At 47.0% G+C, this 22362-nt stretch overlaps 1 protein-coding gene across 1 annotated transcript in view; it reads left to right on the top strand.

The window, feature by feature from the left end:
* The first annotated feature begins 2027 nt into the window (after positions 1 to 2027).
* Positions 2028 to 22362, top strand: part of SLC25A26 (solute carrier family 25 member 26) — a 158456-nt gene continuing 138121 nt past the window's right edge. Inside the window, exons 1-3 of the mRNA XM_038740172.1 lie at positions 2028 to 2102; positions 2202 to 2366; positions 20018 to 20174. Of these exons, the coding sequence (XP_038596100.1) occupies positions 2070 to 2102; positions 2202 to 2366; positions 20018 to 20174 (355 nt within the window). The 5' untranslated portion in view covers positions 2028 to 2069. The remainder of the gene's footprint in view (positions 2103 to 2201; positions 2367 to 20017; positions 20175 to 22362) is intronic.

Here is a 22362-nt window from a genome sequence, read left to right as displayed (position 1 = left end):
CCAGGGGATGACGTGGGCCGGGGGTCGATGGCGGGACAGGCGAGAATGATGACGAATGATGAATTCATGCTTTCTGTGGAGTTTTGAATTGAGAAGAGGTTCAGTTTTTAAAAATCGTGGAGTACATGACAAGAAGCCCTGAAATGGCATGCACATACAATTTAGTTGGGATACTTCTGAGATCTATTTTGTTTTTTTACACAGACTTAATCCCCATTTTACAGAGGAGGAACTGAGGCAAAGAGAAGTGAGGTGACTTGACCAAAGTCACAGAGCTGATAAGTGGCGGACCTGGGATTAGAACCCACGACCTCTGACTCCCGTTTTTTTTTTTCAAGAACTGAAGCATTGGAACTACTGCTCATGTTCCAACAACTTGAAATAGAGAAGAGACGGGTGAAATGGGGAGAATGACAAAGTATGACAAGAGATAGATGGAAAGAGACCAGGGAGGGATAAACAGGATTAAGTTGTGAGGGAGGAAAAGGAGAATGAAAATGGAAGGGGGTGGGGGGAGAGAACAGGAGCCACGGGATGCAGGCACTTTTTTTCCAAAGATGGATGATGGGAAGAAGTAGCTTAGTACAGTGATTTGCACACAGTAAGTGCTCAATAAATACTATTAAATTCATTCATTCATTCAATCGTATTTATTGGGCGCTTACTGTGTGCAGAGCACTGTACTAAGCACTTGGGAAGTACAAGTTGGCAACATATAGAGACGGTCCCTACCCAACAGCGGGCTCACAGACTAGAAATGAAAGTGACTTGCCTGAAGTCATACAGATGTCAATCAATCGTATTTATTGAGTGCTGTGTGCAGAGCACTACACTTATCACTTGGTAGAGTACAATATAACCGAGTTGGTAGACATGTTCCCTGCCCACAACAAGCAAGTGGCAGAGCTGGGATTAAAACCTGAATACTTGTATTTTGATCAGAAAAAATGATGTAACTTTTTATGTTTCAAAATTTGTGGGTCTCTCGATGCTTTTCCTTTTATACAAGTTAAGGATCAATTTTCTATTTATTTTATTAATGATGTGCATATATCTATAATTCTATTTATAATAATAATAATAATAATAATAATAATTATGGTATTTGTTAAGTACGTACTATGTGCCGAGCACTGCTCTAAACTCTGGGGTAGATACAGGGTAATCAGGTGGTCCCACGTGGGACTCACAGTCTTATTCTCCAATTTACAGATGAGGTCACTGTGGTACAGAAAAGCAAAGTGACTTGCCCAAGGTCACACAGCAGACAGGTGGAGGAGTTGGGATTAGAACCCAGGTCCTCTGACTCCCAAGCCCGGGCTCTTTCCACTAAGGCACGCTGATGCCGGTCTACTTGTTTTGCTTTGTTGTCTGTCTCCCCGCTTCTAGACTGTGAGCCTGTTGTTGGGTAGGGACCGTTTCTCTTTGTTACCGAATTGTACTTTCCAAGCGCTTAGTACAGTGCTCGGAACACAGTAAACGTTCCATAAATACAATTGAATGAATGAATAAGAGAAGCAGCGTAGCTCAGAGAAAGAGCCCGGGCCTGGAAGTCAAGGGAGGTGGGTTCTAATCCCTGCTCCGCCACCTGTCTGCTGTGTGACCTTGGGCAAGCCGCTTAACTTCTCTGGGCCTCAGTTCCCTCATCTGGAAAATGGGGGGGGGGGAGTGTGAGCCCCACGTGGGACAATCTGATGACCCTGTATCTCCCTCAGCGCTTAGAACACTGCTGGCACATAGTAAGCGCTTAACAAATACCATCATTATCATTACTAATAGGCAGTATCGTTGAATGGATGAAGGGCGAAAGCTTAAAGTCTCGCGGGACTTGGTCTCCCTCCCCTTCTCCGTCAGGGAGAAAGCTCGCGAGAACTGTTTTTTTTCCTCCGGCCCCCTCCCCCCCCCCCCCCCCCCCCCGCTCCCGTTTCGCTCTGCACGTGGAGTTGTTGTGATACCGGCGGAAGTGCGCCCCGGAACTGCTCTTACTGCCGGGGGCAGGCAGATGGCCGCGCCCGCTGGCGGGCGCGAAAACCGTTAATTTCCAACCGAATCCCTAGAATCCCCGGGCCATGGACCGGCCGGAGCTGAAGATTTCTCTGGTGGTGAGTGAGAGCGTCCGTGGGGAGGTGGGAAGGGGCGGCGAAAGCGCAGCGATTTCAACCGGCCACTTGCCCCTGGATGATTTTTTTTTTTTTTCTCAGCGACCCGCTTTAGTTTCTTGTCACCGGCCAGGGGAACCGAGTCCGGGTTCAACAACGTTCTCGCCGGGTGACCTTGGACAGGTTTCTTTCTGTTCTGTTTCCTTTGAGTGCTGCGTGGAAAAAAGAAAGAACTCGCTGCCCCTTTGCAGACCGATAAGGACTTCGGTAAAATAAAAGTACCCACACGCAAAACCACCTGTTTCTCTCCCGTTCTGGCCCCCTTCTCTTAGATTTGGGTAAAATGCCCCTCTTTTTTTAGCACCATCATCGCGTTACAGGAAAGCCCCGAATTGGCTACTTAGAAACACTTTATAGATGTATAATATATACACATATGTATACACATATTCATTCATTTAGTCGTATTTATTGAGCGCCTACTGTGTGCAGAGCACTGCACTAAGCGCTTGGGAAGTACGAGTCGACAACCTATAGAGACAGTCCCTACCCATTAACGGGCTAACAGTCTAGAAGGGGAAGACAGAAAACAAAACATGTAGACAGGGTCAAAATCGTCAGAACAAATGTAGTTTTAGATATAAGCACATCATTAACAAAATAAATAGAATAGTAAATATGTACAAGTAAAATAGAGTAATAAATTTGTACAAATATATGCAAGTGCAATGGGGGGTGGAAGGAGGTAGGGCGGGGGGGATGGGGAGGAAGTGAGGAAAAAGGGGGCTTAGTCTGGGAAGGCCTCTTGGAGGAGGTGAGCTCTCAGTAGGGTTTTGAAGGGAGGAAGAGAGCTAGCTTGGCGGATGTGTGGAGGGAGGGCATTCCAGGCCGGGGGAGGACGTGGGCCGGGGGTCGACGGCGGGACAGGCGAGAACGGGTCCCAATGAGGAGGTTAGTGGCAGAGGAGCAGAGGGTGCGGGCTGGGCTGTAGAAGGAGAAAAGGGAGGTGAGGTAGGAGGGGGCGAGGTGATGGAGAGCCTTGAAGCCGAGAGTGAGGAGTTTTTGCTTGATATGTAGGTTGACAGGCAGCCACTGGAGGTTTTTGAGGCGGGGAGTAACATGTCCAGAGTGTTTCTGTACAAAGATAATCCGGGCAGCAGAGTGAAGTATAGACTGAAATGGGGAGAGAAAGGAGGATACATATGTGCATGTACATACCCATGCATGCACGAAAGCACACACACACATATGTGGGTGCACACATGCATGTGCATGTATGCATATACATGCACATGCATGTGTGCACCCACATATGTGCGTATATGTGTGCACATGTATGCATATAGCATATAAATACACATATTTATACATATATATGCACACACATATATACGATTAAAATGGGGGAATGTGGAGCACAGAGCAATTTTAATTGAGAAAGTCAGTGTTATACTTTTGTGGGGGAAGAAAAAAAAAGCCCATAAAAACATGGTTTTCTGGTTGTGTGTTCACTTTTGTTCACTTTTTTTTTAGGGTAGTGAGGGGGTGGGGTACTTATTAAAAGCCTACCGTGTGCCAGGAATTGTACTAAGCACTGGGGTAGATACAAGCGAAACAGATTGGACACAGTCTATGTCCAACATGGGGCTCCCAGTCTTAATACTCATTTTACAGATGAGGCATAGAGAAGTCTTGATGATCAGATTACTGCTCTCAACTCTACCCTTTCTACTCAGCTAGACTCGCTCGCTCTCCTCTCCCTTCGCCGCTCTCGCACCACTAACCCACAGCCCTGGATCACTGCCACTGTCCGCCTCCTTCGCTCTTATGCTTGAGCTGCCGAACGCTGCTGGCGAAAGTCTAAACACCATGCCAACCTCGTTCACTTCAAGTTTATCCTTTTCTGCCTTAACTCAGCCCTCTCTTCTGCCAGACAAAACTATTTCTCCTCCCTTATTGACACCCATGCCCATCACCCCCGTCAGCTCTTCCGTACATTCAACTCCCTTCTCAGGCCGCCGGTTCCTCCCCCTCCTCCTTCCCTCACCCCCAACGACCTGGCCTCCTACTTCATTAACAAAATTAAATCCATCAGGTCCGACCTCCCCAAAGTCTCTTCCCCCCTTTCTCCAACCCCCCGGCTCTCAACACTCTCTGCTACTCTCCCATCCTTCCCAGCGGTATCCTCAGAGGAACTCTCCTCCCTCCTCTCAAGTGCTACTCCGGCCACCTGTGCTTCTGACCCCATTCCCTCTCATCTTATGAAATCTCTCGCTCCATCCTTCTCCCCTCCTTAACTTCCATCTTCAACCACTCACTCTCCACCGGTTCCTTCCCCTCTGCCTTCAAACATGCCCATGTCTCTCCCATCCTAAAAAAACCCTCTCTTGACCCCACCTCACCTTCTAGTTATCGTCCCATATCCCTCCTACCATTCCTTTCCAAACTCCTTGAACGAGTTGTCTACACGCGCTGCCTAGAATTCCTCAACAACAACTCTCTCCTCGACCCCCTCCAGTCTGGCTTCCGTCCCCTTCATTCCACGGAAACTGCGCTCTCAAAGGTCACCAATGACCTCCTGCTTGCCAAATCCAACGGCTCATACTCTGTCCTAATCCTCCTCGACCTCTCAGCTGCCTTTGACACTGTGGACCACCCCCTTCTCCTCAACACGTTATCTGACCTTGGCTTCACAGACTCCGTCCTCTCCTGGTTCTCCTCTTATCTCTCCGGTCGTTCTTTCTCAGTCTCTTTTGCAGGCTCCTCCTCCCCCTCCCATCCTCTTACTGTGGGGGTTCCCCAAGGTTCAGTGCTTGGTCCCCTTCTGTTCTCAATCTACACTCACTCCCTTGGTGACCTCATTCGCTCCCACGGCTTCAACTATCATCTCTACGCTGATGACACCCAGATCTACATCTCTGCCCCTGCTCTCTCCCCCTCCCTCCAGGCTCGCATCTCCTCCTGCCTTCAGGACATCTCCATCTGGATGTCCGCCCGCCACCTAAAGCTCAACATGTCGAAGACTGAGCTCCTTGTCTTCCCTCCCAAACCTTGTCCTCTCCCTGACTTTCCCATCTCTGTTGACGGCACTACCATCCTTCCCGTCTCACAAGCCCGCAACCTTGGTGTCATCCTCGACTCAGCTCTCTCATTCACCCCTCACATCCAAGCCGTCACCAAAACCTGCCGGTCTCAGCTCCGCAACATTGCCAAGATCCGCCCTTTCCTCTCCATCCAAACTGCTACCCTGCTCATTCAAGCTCTCATCCTATCCCGTCTGGACTACTGCACTAGCCTTCTCTCTGATCTCCCATCCTCGTGTCTCTCTCCACTTCAATCCATACTTCATGCTGCTGCCCGGATTATCTTTGTCCAGAAACGCTCTGGGCATATTACTCCCCTCCTCAAAAACCTCCAATGGCTACTGATCAATCTGCGCATCAGGCAGAAACTCCTCACCCTGGGCTTCAAGGCTCTCCATCACCTCGCCCCCTCCTACCTCACCTCCCTTCTCTCCTTCTACTGCCCAGCCCGCACCCTCCTCTCCTCCACCGCTAATCTCCTCACTGTACCTCGTTCTTGCCTGTCCCGCCATCGACCCCCGGCCCACGTCATCCCCCGGGCCTGGAATGCCCTCCCTCTGCCCATCCGCCAAGCTAGCTCTCTTCCTCCCTTCAAGGCCCTACTGAGAGCTCACCTCCTCCAGGAGGCCTTCCCAGACTGAGCCCCTTCTTTCCTCTCCCCCTCGTCCCCCTCTCCATCCCCCCGTCTTACCTCCTTCCCTTCCCCACAGCACCTGTATATATGTATATATGGTTGTACATATTTATTACTCTATTTATTTATTTATTTGTTTATTTATTTTACTTGTACATTTCTATCCTATTTAATTTTGTTGGTATGTTTGGTTCTGTTCTCTGTCTCCCCCTTGTAGACTGTGAGCCCACTGTTGGGTAGGGACTGTCTCTATGTGTTGCCAATTTGTACTTCCCAAGCGCTTAGTACAGTGCTCTGCACATAGTAAGCGCTCAATAAATACGATTGATTGATTGATTGAAGTGAAGTGACTTGTATACGCTCATGTAGCAGACAAGTGGTAGAGCTGGGATTAGAACCCAGATCCTTCTGACTACCAGGTCCATGCTCTATCCATTAGGCCACGCTACTTCTTCTCCTGTACCATTACACTTTGGTTTTAACTCTGTGCTCTGCACACAGTAGGCACTCAGTAACTAATACTGTCGATTGACTTCTGTTCTCCAGGCTACTTACTTTTTCCCATCCTCCATCTCTGGAAAAAAAAAATGCCCGCCTCCTGTGGCTCCTGGTCTCTTTTTTCCCCCCATCTTCCATTTTCATTCCCCTTTTCCTCCCTCACAATTTAATCCTGTTTATCCTCCCTCTTTTCTTTCCATCTGTCTCTTGTTGTACTTTGTTATTCTCCCCATTTCACCCATCTCTTCTCCATTTCAAGTTGCTGGAGCATGAGCAGTAGTTCCAGTGCTTCAGTTCTTACAAAAACCCCCCAAGAAAACAGGGAGAGAAAGCCTGAGATTGAATAAGAGGAAGACAAGTGCAAGAGTTGGAATGAGGGAGCCATTATCACTGCCATCTCCTGATTCAGGTTATTTCACAAGTCTTCTCAGAGTACTAAAGGAGCCTTTTTTTTGACACTAATGCTTTCTCCAGTTACTGCTCCACCATTCTACTCCTTTTTGTCCAAACTCTTTGAATGAGCTAAACTTACTACTTTCACTTCCCCTCCATCAACTTTCTTGTTGACCCACTCCTCCTTCCCTGTGGTCTGATTTTTGTCCCTTCGCTCCTACTGAGATTAAGGGCACCCCCAAAGTCTTCAATCACCTAGTTTTGGCTAAGTCTACTGGACTCTAGTCTCTCCTGCATTCTGACATGATTGACCCCTTCTTCCTCTTTGAAATTCCATCTGGCCTCGCTTTCATCAATATGGTAAGTCCCCAGTGTTTCGCTCAAACTTTTTTTTTCCCTGCTCCTTAAAAGTCTTCTTTGCTGGCTCTTTCTTTCATCCTTCCTTCACCCTTTAACTGTTAGTGTCTCACAAGACTCTGTTCTACAACCTCTAGCTTGCTTTTCTCTTCCCTTGGGGAGCTCAGCCATGACTGCTATGCGGATGACTTTCAAATTTCCCTCACCAGCCCCAAACCCTCACCTACTTGACAATCTCACATTTCCTCCGGCGTCCAGGACATCTGTCATGGGTAACTTGCCAGCCCCTTAAGCTCTCCATGGCAAAAACTGAACTCTTCATCTTGTAGCCTAACCTTTTAAAAATGAAATTAATAATTTCAAACTACCGAGAAACAATAGGGTTGTTTAAGAGCACACTCCGTTCTGCCACATTGCCACATTGCATGTCCTTCTGTGTTTTTGGCTAGACTATTGTAAGAGAATTAGGGAGCGTCATCTGACAGTGTGAGTTTGTTGAGTCTCGGCATCTATGGAATCCGAAGAACTGGCTTGTGTGTACATGTGTGGGAAAAGCAGCATGGCTTAATGGAAAAAGCATGGCCTGGGAGTCAGGACCTGGGTTTTACTCCCAGCTCTGCCACTTACCTGCTGTGTGACCTTGAGCAAGTTTCTTAACTTTTCTCTGTGCCTGTTTCCTCCCATGTAAAATGGGAATTCAATACCAGTTCTCTCTTCTGCTAAGATTGTGACCCCCATGCGGGATAGGGACTTGTGTCTAAAGTTGTATCTGTCACAACTCTTAGAGCAGTGCTTGACAAATTGTAAGCATTTAAAGAAATGCCATCTTTACGTGTTTGTACATGGTGTTGAAATGGGTGAGTAATGAATGCTTATGGTCATCCTGATTTAGCTTAGATACCTGCACAAGCTGAAATGCTGAGATTTTGCATTGTTCCAAATCAGAAATGTTGGGCCCATATCTTGGTCTGACATTTGGCTGAGCCCCAAACTGTCTTCTGGAGGAGTCTGAGTAGGGCATATGTGGTGGCTCCCGCATGTTGCCCGCACTCTGAATTCCTGCTTCTGCTTAGGCATGAGACATCTTATATGTGGCTGATTAGTGGCACTGCAATTTCTATGCTTGCTAGCTTCCCTGTTTCCCCCCATCCCTTTCCATACAGACAAGAGTCCCCACCAGAAGGCCCAAAGAGGGCCAAATTAAGGAGTAGAGACATAGAACATCCCGTCTCACTCCACGTTTCCATATCCTAGGCTGAGATCTGTTGGCTAGGCAGGCCCATATTAATGCAGGACTCTGGCTGGCCCTCATTTGGTGGAAATGAATGCTTTGTTAGTATGCTGTCTGGATATCAGAATTGGGTGATGGGTGAAGAAAAGTTTGGGTTTCCTTGGTGTAGGTTTGCATATAGTCAAGCGTTTGAAGGGCATTTGCTGTTGATCCTGGATTTGACCCTGCAAAGTTCCCATGATCTCTTGTGTGTCATCCTGTGTAGGTAATGTATATTGAAGATGACACTATTTCCCGTGAGATCCTATCTTTGGATTTGATAGAAGGGACCTGTACACAACAGCAATCTCTTCCAAGTTGTGTGCTCCTAAAGATGATCCCATGTCCCGCGGATGCATTTGCTGCTTATTACAGCAACAGTTGTTTTCAAATCCATCTCTTGGTATCCTGAACTCAAACCTCTACATATGGAAAGCCACCCTTCCGCTGATGGCCATGTACCAGGCCACACTAACGTTGCAGTTGGTTCCAATTAATCTGCTGCAACTCCACTGTCTGAGCTCTACCACAGCCCTTCTCTCCGGATCATTTGCAGCTGGAGCCGACAAGACAGGATTTTTCCTGTTCAGGTAAGTGGCTCCTTCCCCCAGCCCTGCTTCACCTGGGCTCCAGCCAGAAACACTTCTCTCTGCCCTCCGCTGCTGATGGCTTGCCATCTCTCTCCTCCTGTCTGAACCAAGGTAAGTTTTCTTCCCCCCCACCCCCTCCCCTTCCACCTGAGAGCTCTCGCTGCCTGGAAGGGAAGGGCAGACTATTTCCCAGCCACTTCCGTACTCGACATGTGACAAAGCGAGTGGGGAGGTGTCGACTTTTTGTCACAAACTTCTCAACCATCTCAAATGAACCCAAACCCCCTCTCCTGCTTTCCTTCCCCACCTCTCTCCTCTTCTTCCTCCCCTTCACCTTCTGTGGAACTGCTAGGGGAGAAATTGCCTGAGTAGAAATTTTCCATTCCATGTCTTGCAGCCTCAGGAACAGGATGTTTCCCCCTTGCTTGAATCAGTGGCCCCACTTTTCTAGTCCTACAAACTACCAGCTCATTGATTTGGGTTGGAGTGGCCAGCGAGGAATAAGCACAGAGGGGCTGATCTGGGAGATATTCCCTTCCCTTCCTCCTCTGTGTACACTACAGGAGGTGAAGACATCAACTTCACAATGTGATGTATGTCCTATAAAGTAAGGGCTAGCAAGCAAGAATTATTTGCCTAATTTATCTGTACGTTTTACAGAATAAATATGCAAAAGTCAGTTGACGTAGTCACAGTTCAAAGTTTCACAGATTAATTCATTCTTTTACCAGAAAAAATATTTTATGGTCTGTGTATTTATCAAAATTTGATCTCTTCATCTCTATGCTTTACCCCACCAGAAAAAAAGGGAGGGATGGCTAGCTATAGGGAGAGATAAAATGAAATTTCTTTCTCTCATGGTTCAGTTAGTCTGAAAGGGAACTTCCATTATTGGATGTCCACCATGAAACCCTGAAGGGCACAGTTGTGGGGCTGGACCCCGAGGTTAAGGAAGTGAGGATACAGAAGAGATGACCTGGTTAAAAGGAAGATGCAGGAATGAATCTCAGACAACTTCACGTAGACCCAGACTAGGCCGTGACCTCTGAGGGGTTGTACTGTGTATCTGTTGGAGGACTGGGTATGGGAAATGAGCAGGTTAATCAATCAATCAATCGTATTTATTGAGCGCTCACTGTGTGCAGAGCACTGTACTAAGCACTTGGGAAGTGCAAGTTGGCAACATATAGAGACGGCCCCTACCCAACAGTGGGCTCACAGTCTAGAAGGGGGAGACAGAGAACAAAACAAAACATATTAACAAAATAAAATAAATAGAATAGATATGTACAAGTAAAATAAATAAATAAATAGAGTAATAAATACGTACAAACATATATACATATATACAGGTGCTGTGGGGAAGGGAAGGAGCTAAAACTGGGGATGGAGAGGGGGACAAGGGGGAGAGGAAGGAGGGGGCTCAGTCTGGGAAGGCCTCCTGGAGGAGGTGAGCTCTCAGTAGGGCCTTGAAGGGAGGAAGAGAGCTAGCTTGGCAGATGTGGGTAGGGAGGGCATTCCAGGCCATGGGGATGACGTGGGCCAGGAGTCGACAGCGGTACAGGCGAGAATGAGGTACAGTGAGGAGACTAGCGGCAGAAGAGCGGAGGGTGCGGGCTGGGCTGTAGAAGGAGAGAAGGGAGGTGAGGTAGGAGGGGGCAAGGTGATGGAGAGCCTTGAAGCCGAGGGTGAGAAGTTTCTGCCTGGTTGATTGGTAGCCACTGGAGATTTTTGAGGAGGGGAGTAACATGCCCAGAGCGTTTCTGGACAAAGACAGTCCAGGCAGCAGCGTGAAGTATGGATTGAAGTGGGGGGAGGATTAACCTTTTAGAGGCACTGAGGATGCTCAGTTCTCACATGTACTTCCTGCTACAATGACACCACCTCCCGGGCCGATAGAATAAGATCAGGCAGATATGCAGTGACTGCGAGGGGCACAAGCCCAGCCTTTCCTAGTGGGGGTGTGTGCATCTCAGGCAGGGCAACTCACCTGGTGTGGAGGAGTGAGGATGAGGAGGCAAGGCAAGGGGTAAAGAATCAAAGTCCTTCCCTTAAATACTTAATCGGGCCAGCCTACAGTGACAATACAGCTCACAAGAGATCCCTTTCCACCACATCTCCTGACAGTCATGCTCTACAAAACCTGGTCCAAGACTGATTTGCTCATAGTGGAAACAAAAAGCGACTAGACAGTTTTGTTAAAGAAATTCAGTGCTACGTAGACTGCCCTAAATAGCAAGGCCCCTCTCTGTGCAAGTTATAGTGATCATATTGTTAGAGAAGAGTTAGTGTGTGGAAAGCACCTGGGCTTTGGTCCCTCTGGGGACCAAAGCCCACGACATTGTAAGTCATCCCATACATCAGTCTCCATGTGAGATGCCTACCAAGTGGATCTTGGAAGGTGACAGATTCAAGGTAAACATCTATGGAAGTGCATAACAGTGACCTAAGACTTTAGTAAATACTATTGAATGAATGCACTGGGACTATTATTATTCAGTTGTTTACGATGTGTCAAGCACTGGGGTAGATACAGGGTAATCTAGTGAGACAGTCTCTATCCCACATGGGCCTCACAATTTAAGGGTGAAGGAAAACAGGCATTGAATTTTCATTTTACAGATGGAGAAACTGGGTCTCAGAGATGTTGTGAATTACACAGCGGGCAACTAGCAGAGGCGGGAGCAGAACCCAGGTCCTCTGACTCCCGGGCCTGTGCCCTTTCCACTAGGTCACACTTCTCTGAGATCCAGACTACTCAGCGGTGACTTGAAGTTGCTCTTACTGAGAAGCAGAGCTCTGCTGCCCCTCAAATCCAACTCTCCCCTTCAGCACAACCAGTGAAAAGATCTAGGAACCTGGGTGAACATCAGATTTCAAGTGTCTTACTTTGCAAGGGATAGATTTTGCTTTGGAGGATCTGTGGATTGCTAACAGTAACAATTCTAGACTGTGAGCCCACTGTTGGGTAGGGACTGTCTCTATATGTTGCCAACTTGTACTTCCCAAGTGCTTAGTACAGTGCTCTGCACACAGTAAGCGCTCAATAAATATGATTGATTGATTAACAGTAACATTGGCAGCTGTTCTAGTATGCCTGTCCTACCTGTCTACCCACCTACCTTTAATTGTAATAATAATGATGGCATTTATTAAGTGCTTACTATGTGCAAAGCACTGTTCTAAGCGCTGGGGAGGTTACAGGGTGATCAGGTTGTCCCACAGGGGGCTCACAGTCTTAATCCCCATTTTACCGATGAGGTAACTGAGGCACAGAGAAGTTAAATGACTTGCCCAAAATCACACAGCTGACAAGTGGCAGAGCCAGGATTTGAACCCCATGACCTCTGACTCCAAAGCCTGTGCTCTTTCCAATAAGGCAATCTGGCCTCCAAACCTCTTCCATCACGGCACACCGAAAGGACGGGACATGGGAAGGTCTCTTTAAACTAGCCATGAAGCGACTTTAAAGCTGAAAATCTCCCAATGAGTGTCCCACGTCCTTTTTGGTACATCACTTGATTCTCCCTCTGACTCCTTGAGGTTGTAGACTTACAGCCCAGACACCATCTTCAGATGCGAGAGCCTCTTTGGGCTGATTCTCTTCAATCCATGGGTCTCGCACCTTCATGGTCTCATATCTTGGCTACCCACTCATGCAGAATCCTAAATTGCTTCTCTGTCACAGTCACTGGGTGAAAGTATGTTGCCCAGCAGATAAAAATTCTTCCCACCAAGGGTGCCTGCTCCATTGAAGAGCGAGCCTCCCAACCCCTTGGAGATGGTGGAGCAGAGGAGGGGGTGTGCCCTCTTCTCCCGCCCCACCCCCCCCCAATCTACCATTCCTTCTCTCTGTCCTCCTTTCCTTCCTTTTTTCGTCCCCCTTCTTTTCCCTCATTCATGCCATTACGTCCCTCTCATCCCCTCAGCTTTCTTCCATGCAAATCGGTTTGCTGACTGTTTTTATCATTACTATCTATACCGTTATGTTCAGAGCTCTTGAATGGTCAGCAGTTGATGTCAGGTAGATTGTAAACTCTATGATGGCAGGGACCTCATCTTTTCAATTGTATGTTTGCAAATACCTCATACACTGTGTTGCTCTCATGCATTCAGTGAACATTGTCACTGATGATAATGTTTGTCCTCTTCTTCCTCCTGCTCCTGTTGGACTCCAGGATCAGATAAAGTGCCTTTCCTCCCCCCATCAAACCTTGGAGCCAACTGCAAAATTTTTCTTTTCCTCTTTTTGAATCTCCACAGTGATGTTTCTTCCGCCACAAGTCCCACTTCAAGTTCTCCTCTTATTTTCTTGTAACATCTTGCCCTGAGGTCTGACCCCTTCCTCACCTTCCTTCTCTCCTTTTCCATGCCCACTCTGATAATCGGAGACTTCAACATCCACATGGATATCCCTGGTGACTCCTCTGCCACCCGCCTTCTATCTCTCCTTGACGCTGCCAACCTCTTGCTCCACCCCACCTCACCCACTCACCAACTTGGTCATACCCTCGACCTCATCATCTCCTACCGCTGCACTGTGTCCACCCTCACCAACTCAGAAATCCCTCTCTCTGATCATAATCTTCTCACCTGCCTCCTCACTCACACCCCTCTCCCCTATAAATCCATATTACTCCCTCACAGAGATCTCCGCTGTCTTGACCCCATCCATCTTTCTGAGCACCTCACACCCCACCTCGCCTCCCTCTCCTCTCTACCCAATCTTGATGATCAGATTACTGCGCTCAACTCTACCCTTTCTACTCAGCTAGACTCACTCACTCCTCTTTCCCTTTGCCGCTCTCGTATCACTAACCCCCAGCCCTAGATCACGGCCACTATCTGCCTCCTTCGCTCTTATGCTCGAGCTGCCGAAAGTCTAAACACCATGCCAACCTCGTTCACTTCAAGTTTATCCTTTCCTGCCTTAACTCAGCCCTCTCCTCTGCCAGACAAAACTATTTCTCCTCCCTTATTGACACCCATGCCCATCATCCCCATCAGCTCTTCTGTACATTCAACTCCCTTCTCAGGCCCCCGGTTCCTCCCCCTCCTCCTTCCCTCACCCCCAATGATCTGGCCTCCTACTTCATTAATAAAATTAAATCCATCAGGTCCGACCTCCCCAAAGTCACTCCCCCAACTTCCCCAAGCCCCCAGCTCTCAACACTCTCTGCTACTCTCCCATCCTTCCCAGCAGTATCCTCAGAGGAGCTCTCCTCCCTCCTCTCAAGTGCTACTCCGGCCACCTGTGCTTCTGACCCCATTCCCTCTCATCTCATGAAATCTCTCGCTCCGTCCCTTCTGCCCTCCTTAACTTCCATCTTCAACCGCTAAATTTCGACTGGTTCCTTCCCCTCTGCCTTCAAACATGCCCATGTCTCTCCCATCCTAAAAAAACCCTCTCTTGACCCCACCTCACCTTCTAGTTATCGCCCCATCTCCCTCCTACCATTTCTTTCCAAACTCCTTGAACGAGTCGTCTACACGCGCTGCCTCGAATTCCTCAACACCAACTCTCTCCTCGACCCCCTCCAGTCTGGCTTCCGTCCCCTACATTCCACGGAAACTGCCCTCTCAAAGGGCACCAATGACCTCCTGCTTGCCAAATCCAACGGCTCATACTCTATCCTAATCCTCCTCGACCTCTCAGCTGCCTTCGACACTGTGGACCACCCCCTTCTCCTCAACACGCAATCCAACCTTGGCTTCACAGACTCTGTCCTCTCCTGGTTCTCCTCTTATCTCTCCGGTTGTTCATTCCTCAGTCTCTTTTGCAGGCTCCTCTTCCCCCTCCCATCCCCTTACTGTGGGGGTTCCGCAAGGTTCAGTTCTCGGTCCCCTTCTGTTCTTGATCTACACTCACTCCCTTGGTGACCTCATTCGCTCCCACGGCTTCAACTATCATTGCTATGCTGATGACACCCAAATCTACATCTCTGCCCCTGCTCTCTCCCCCTCCCTCCAGGCTTGCATCTCCTCCTGCCTTCAGGACATCTCCATCTGGATGTCTGCCCACCACCTAAAACTCAACATGTCCAAGACTGAACTCCTTGTCTTCCCTCCCAAACCCTGCCCCCTCCCTGACTTTCCCATCACTGTTGACGGCATTACCATCCTTCCCGTCTCACAAGCCCGCAACCTTGGTGTCATCCTCGACTCCGCTCTCTCATTCACCCCTCACATTCCAAGCCATCACCAAAACCAGCCGGTCTCAGCTCCGCAACATTGCCAAGATCCGCCCTTTCCTCTCCATCCAAACTGCTACCCTGCTCGTTCAAGCTCTCATCCTATCCTGTCTGGACTACTGCATCAGCTTCCTCTCTGATCACCCATCCTCATGTCTCTCCCCAGTTCAATCCATACTTCACGCCGCTGCCCAGATTGTCTTTGTCCAGAAACGCTCTGGGCATTGTTACTCCCCTCCTCAAAAATCTCCAGTGGCTACCAATCAATCTGCGCATCAGGCAGAAACTCCGCACCCTTGGCTTCAAGGCTCTCCATCACCTCGCCCCCTCCTACCTCACCTCCCTTCTCTCCTTCTACAGCCCAGTCCGCACCCTCTGCTCCTCTGCCGCTAATCTCCTCACCGTGCCTCGTTCTCGCCTGTCCCGCCGTCGACCTCCAGCCCATGTCATCCCCCTGGCCTGGAATGCCCTCCCTCCGCACATCCGCCAAGCTAGCTCTCTTCCTCCCTTCAAGGCCCTACTGAGAGCTCACCTCCTCCAGGAGGCCTTCCCAGACTAAGCACCCTCCTTCCTCTCCCCCTCCCCCCCACTCCATTCCCCCGTCTTACCTCCTTCCCTTCCCCACAGCACCTGTATATATGTATATATGTTTGTACATATTTATTACTCTATTTATTTTACTTGTACGTATCTATTCTATTTATTTTATTTTGTTAATATGTTTGGTTTTGTTCTCTGTCTTCCCCTTCTAGACTGTGAGCCCACTGTTGGGTAGGGACTGTCTCTATATGTTGCCAACTTGTACTTCCCAAGCGCTTAGTACAGTGCTCTGCACACAGTAAGCACTCAATAAATATGATTGATTGATTGATTGTTGCCTGTAGCTCAGGAGAAGGCCTGGTCAGTAAGAAGGGACCTCTTCCCTAGTCAGGAAACTTTCTGTCTTGGTGGCCCCAACTGCAGAGAGGCTGGGAAATGATCCGGAGATCAGGGCTGAGGCGGAACTTATCCCATGGTCTGATGTGGTGGCTACCCATTTGGGAAGAACATTTACTGGTGAGTAGCCTTGGGTTCCTGGAGAAAAGTTTCATCTTCATGTCATGCTGCTCTGGCCATGTAGAGAAATCATTTTGGAGACCTATTTAGACCGTCCTTGCTCTACAGCATCCCTATCACTTCCTAATGTAGAAACCTATGGGTGAGGTTTGAATTTTTTTTATTTTCCACGTTTGGCATTGAGTTTTTGCATCTCAGGGTGGCTTAATGCCGTTTCTTGTATCCATGCATCTGAATAGTCTGTTAGTCTCTTAAAGGCTGCTCTTATGATGAGAAACTTTAAATTTGGAAATTTAATTTGAAATATTTAATGAACGTAAGTAAACTCTCATTTTCAAACTTTTTGGAGAGCAGAATGAATTTATCCCCAGCCTCGTGAGGAAGTTCTTAGGCTGTCTAGCTGTCACATTTCAATTGAACATAAATAGCAAGGAGAATTTTTGCTTACTAGATTGCCTGAGAAACTGGGTTCTTAGGTATTTTTTCCAGTTACATTTTAAAAGCTCAGTAAAACACATGCTTAACTTGAGTCAAACTGGGCTTCAACTCCACTGAAGGTGCTATAGCAGTCCAATTTACAATAATGCTGGAGTTGGAGATATTCCTTGAGGATTTCATATCAAGCAGTGGTATTTATTGGGTGTTTACTGTGTGCAGAGCACTGTACTAAGCACTTGGGAGAATACAGTACAACAAAACTGGTAGACGTATTCCCTGCTCTCAAGGAACTTGCAGTCTAGAAGGAGCGGAAATTTATCACTGCCTTGTGGCATAAATTTACAGGAATCCTTGCTCTCTTCTGGATACTCTGTTAATGGACTTTTCAGCCTCATGAGTTCAAATGACATTTAAGTTACAGCAATTTGAAATCCAGAGAAGTAATTAGTAACTTTTGATTTATGTCTTACTTGGTTAGATTAAATCTGATCAATTTTATATGGAGCTGATAAGAATTCTGGTGGAGGAAGCATTAGTAAAATCAGTAGATGCAAAGTAGCCAAATAGATTAAAAGAGTAATTAACTTACTGATTAGAACTTTCGTTGTAGATAGTGGACACCTCCCTGGAACCTCTTCTAAGATTAAAAAGAAAATTTGAATTAAACGTGACTTTTTTTGTAAGGAACCATCCATATCAAAAAATCCTTGCAGTTCTTTTGCCCCTCTACAGTTAGCCCTTTAGCAAATAGATGATGACAAGGCAGATTGAATTATTTTTATTTGGAGTGTTAGATTTGCCTGACTTCTATAAAAATGGGTAGTAGTCAAGGCAGAAGAGTCATTACTGGGCATTTTAAAATCCCCATTTAAAAATTATTTTTTGATGCTTTTCCGTGTTAAAAGGCACTAACCCCATTTTCATGCTTAAATCATCATCAACATCATCAATCGTATTTATTGAGTGCTTACTGTGTGCAGAGCACTGTACTAAGCGCTTGGGAAGTACAAGTTGGCAACATATAGAGACAGTCCCTACCCAACAGTGGGTTCACAGTCTAGAAGGGGGAGACAGAGAACAAAACCAAACATATTAACAAAATAAAATAAATAGAATAGATATGTACAAGTAAAATAAATAAATAAATAGAGTAATAAATATGTACAAACATATATACATATATACAGGTGCTGAGGGGAAAGGAAGGAGGTAAGATGGCAGGGATGGAGAGGGGGACGAGGGGGACAGGAAGGGGGGGGTTCAGTCTGGGAAGGCCTCCTGGAGGAGGTGAGCTCTCAATAGAGCCTTGAAGGGAGGAAGAGAGCTAGCTTGGTGGATGTGCGGAGGGAGGGCATTCCAAGCCAGGGGGATGATGTGGGCCAGAGCTCGACGGCGTGACAGGCGAGAACGAGGCACGGTGAGGAGATTAGTGGCAGAGGAGCGGAGGGTGCAGGGTGGGCTATAGAAGGAGAGAAGGGAGGTGAGGTAGGAGGAGACGAGGTGATGGAGAGCCTTGAAGCCAAGGGTGCGGAGTTTCTGCCTGATGCGCAGATTGATTGGTAGCCACTGGAGATTTTTGAGGAGGGGAGTAACATGCCCAGAGCGTTTCTGGACAAAGACAATCTAGGCAGCGGCATGAAGTATGGATTGAAGTGGGGAGAAACACGAGAATGGGAGATCAGAGAGGAGGCTGATGCAGTAGTCCAGACGGGATAGGATGAGAGCTTGAACAAGCAGGGTAGCGGTTTGGATGGAGAGGAAAGGGCGGATCTTGGCAATGTTGCGGAGCTGAGACCGGCTGGTTTTGGTGATGGCTTGGATGTGAGGGGTGAAGGAGAGAGCAGAGTCGAGGATGACACCAAGGTTGCGGGCTTGTGAGACGGGAAGGATGGTAGTGCCATCAACAGTGATGGGAAAGTCAGGGAGGGGGCAGGGTTTGGGAGGGAAGACAAGGAGTTCAGTCTTGGACATGTTGAGTTTTAGGTGGCAGGCAGACATCCAGATGGAGATGTCCTGAAGGTAGGAGGAGATGCGAGCCTGGAGGGAGGGAGAGAGAGCAGGGGCAGAGATGTAGATTTGGGTGTCATCAGCGTAGAGATGATAGTTCGTGGGAGCGAATGAGGTCACCAAGGGAGTGAGTGTAGATCGAGAACAGAAGGGGACCGAGAACTGAACCTTGGGGAACCCCCACAGTAAGGGGATGGGAGGGGGAGGAGGAGCCTGCAAAAGAGACTGAGAATGAATGACCGGAGAGATAAGAGGAGAACCAGGAGAGGACAGAGTCTGTGAAGCCAAGGTTGGGTAGCATGTTGAGGAGAAGTGGGTGGTCCACAGTATCGAAGGCAGCTGAGTGGTCGAGGAGGATTAGGATAGAGTATGAGCCGTTGGATTTGGCAAGCAGGAGGTCATTGGTGACCTTTGAGAGGGCAGTTTCCGTGGAATGTAGGGGACGGAAGCCAGACTGGAGTGGGTCTAGGAGAGAGTTGGTGTTGAGGAATTAGAGGCAGCACGTGTAGACAACTCGTTCAAGGAGTTTGGAAAGGAATGGTAGGAGGGAGATGGGGTGATAACTAGAAGGTGAGGTGGGGTCAACAGAGGGTTTTTTTGTGACTTGTGACTAATCGCTGAAAGCCAGATTTCTGAAGTCTAGTCGTCAGTGTTTTCCAAAATGAAAGTCAACCCATTGACAAACCGAATCATCAGACAACTTCATGAGTGTTTAGACTAGGGCCCAGGCCAGAGTTGGCTGTAGGTTCAGGATTGGCTTCGGGGTTAGGGCTGAGATCATCCTCTGGGTTTAGAGCTGCGCTGGGTTTGGTGTAAGGGTTGGGGCTGGGTTAGGCTTTACCATCTGAAGTAACTGTTGCTGTTTGGTGTTTAAGACCCTTTGACACCTTCTTTGAGGTGTTTGGGTTTCGACCATTTGTTGTAAGACTCTTATGTTTCCAGAGCAATTTATATTTTGGTCACATTTCTTCCGATTGGCAGCCCTGGATTAATGTATTGGCACGATGCAGGGCTATCGATCATGTTAGTGATCTGCTTTTCTGCTCTTCCCTATTCCGATGCTGAAAGGGAACTACCTGAGAAATCATTGTAATTACTTTAAAGAATTTTTAAATGTGCATTTGAAATAGGTTCTTACCTTGGCACTCGAAATGTGATTTTTAAAAATTGTACATCCATTCAACTGTGACAGCAATTTGAAAATCCTTTAGGGCTGCTTCAAAATGATTACTGGGTGAGGAAGAGTTATTTAATGATTTAAATACATTTTATGTATTAAAAAGTCTGCTCTGCTCTCAGTATTTGCAAAAGGTGACATTATCTTTTAGGCATATAATGATTCTTTTCTGAGTCTCCTATTTTACACTTTTATTTTGTCCTTGTTTTCTTTTTGTCTTTAAGGCTGGTGGAATAGCAGGTGTCTCTGTTGATATGATATTATTCCCACTGGATACAATAAAAACAAGGTTACAGAGTCCTCAAGGATTTACTAAGGCTGGAGGTTTCCGTGCCATCTATTCTGGTGTTCCTTCTACTGCGATTGGATCCTTTCCTAATGGTAAAAATAATGATGACGATTTTGTTGCTTTAAAACCCCTGATAACATCCTGTAAAATGAATCCATTGTGTTTTTATTCTAGGTACAATTCCATAGTACCGTTCTACAGGCAGTCCTCGACTTGAGACACGCTGAGTTGACACGCTGAGTTACAGCAAATGGCACTGTCCTTTTTAAATTTACACGTTTCAACTTTATAACACATATAGCAAACACAGAGGGGGGAAAGGGGGAAAGAGGGAGCATAGAAGTCACAGGGCAAATGGGTTGAGTTTAAGGGGGGGACGGGATAAGGGGGAGGGACAGATTGGGAGAGACCGGAGGCGGGTGGGGGAGGAAGTGTTACCAGGCAGATTCCCCCAGGAGGGTCAGCACAAACTTATTATTACGGTATTTGGTAAGTGCTTGCTATGTGCCAGGCACTGTACTAAGTAAGCACTGGGGTAGATGCAAGCAAATCAGGTTGAACACAGTCCCTGTCTCCATGGGGCTCACAGTGTCAATCACCATTTTACAGATGAGGTAACTGAGGCACAGGGAAGTGAAATGACTTGCCCAAGGTCACAAAGCAGACAGGTGGCAGAGCTCGTACTATAACCCAGGTCCTTCTGACTCTCAGACCCGTGCTCTATCCACTCTGAAATTTCACTTCCAAAGGAGTCAGAGTTGGCTCCCCTGTTGTGGAACCTTGGTGACTGAATAAATAAATGTATTACTCATCTATAATTGATGGAATACTTAGGTAATTTTGCTAACAAATAAGAGTTTTCGACCCTAGTTCAGGAACCAATCCCCCATTTATAATGTTCCTAATAGAATTTTGGTTCTGACTTGCAACGCTTTGGCTTAAGATGCAATTTTTAGGAACTGATTTGATGTAAGTTTGAGGACTGCCTGTAGTCAATTTGGGGTATTTACTCTTTATTTATGCATTATTTATTTGTGTAGTCATTTACTTTAATTGTTTGTTTACTCTGTATGTATTTAATTATGCATTTATTTTAACGTTTTATTTATTGATTTATCTATTTATTTTTTACTGTCCCACTCTTTCTTCCTCTCTGCTTTGATTTACTTATCAACAGTGAAGACAGCACCAAAGCATTGCATAGAACAAACACAACTGCACTACAGGGGGCAGTCTTTGTGTATGCGCAGAGCACGGTCAGACTGCCGGTTCCACGCTGATCTCTTCAGCCTCCTAGGCACCGTGGAGTGCACAGAGGACAGCTTTATAATTTGCTTCACGATCAATCAGCACCATAAATCTTTAAGGAAATGTGGAATAAAAAGCTGTGCATTGATTTCCACCAGAACATAAATCGTGATTTGTAGTGAACCTGTGGAATAGCGAACACTTAAATGCCTACCATGTAGCAGATGAACCTAAAGGGCATTGTCGGTCAGCTAAGTAAATTGAATTCGAGTGGCCCAGCGACTGCCATTTTGTACTGATTTCTTGAAAACACCATTTCAAATCATTTGGTGTCGATCTTTTCCTACTTCCATGTAGGAAAAGGGGCTACAGGGGCTGTATCCAGCGTGATTAACTTTCAACTACTGCAGCACTTAGAACAGTGCTTGACACATAGCAAGCATATAACAAGTACCATTTTAAAAAAAGTTCTTGAATATTGGGTTGGTCTCATGATTTTGATGTCCAGCCCTGCCTAGAACAGTGTCATTTAAGATCTTTATTTATCACATGGCTGAGCACTGAATGAAATTACAGTTTTAAAAAAACGATCACCAGAATTGCTTCAGAAATATGGAGTAGCATTCTGTTTGGGATTGTAGAATTTTGATTTTGATTTGAATTTTGATTTTCTTATCAGATTTACCTGGTTGCCATTTTGGGGCTGCCAAGATTCCTTTTGGAGACTATATCTCCCTCGTACCATTCCTTTCCAAACTCCTGGAATGTGTTGTCTATTCCTGCTGCCTCTAATTCCTCTCCTCCAATTTTCTCCTTGACCCCCTCGAATCTGGCTTCTGTCCCCTCCACACCACAGAAACAGTCCTCTCGAAGATCACCAATGATCTCCTTCTTGCCAAATCTAACAGCCTCTACTCCATCCTAATCCTTCTCTAACTCTTGGCTGCATTTGATGCTGTGGGCCATCCCCCTCTCCTGTAAACATTATCTAACCTTGGCTCACTGACACCATCCTCTCCTAGTTCTCCTCCT

This window comes from Tachyglossus aculeatus, chromosome X1 (assembly GCF_015852505.1).
Source record: "Tachyglossus aculeatus isolate mTacAcu1 chromosome X1, mTacAcu1.pri, whole genome shotgun sequence".
Classification (NCBI taxonomy): Eukaryota; Metazoa; Chordata; class Mammalia; order Monotremata; family Tachyglossidae; genus Tachyglossus; species Tachyglossus aculeatus.
The sequence above is the reverse complement of the archived record's forward strand: the minus strand, read 5'-3'. Positions and strand labels throughout refer to the sequence as shown.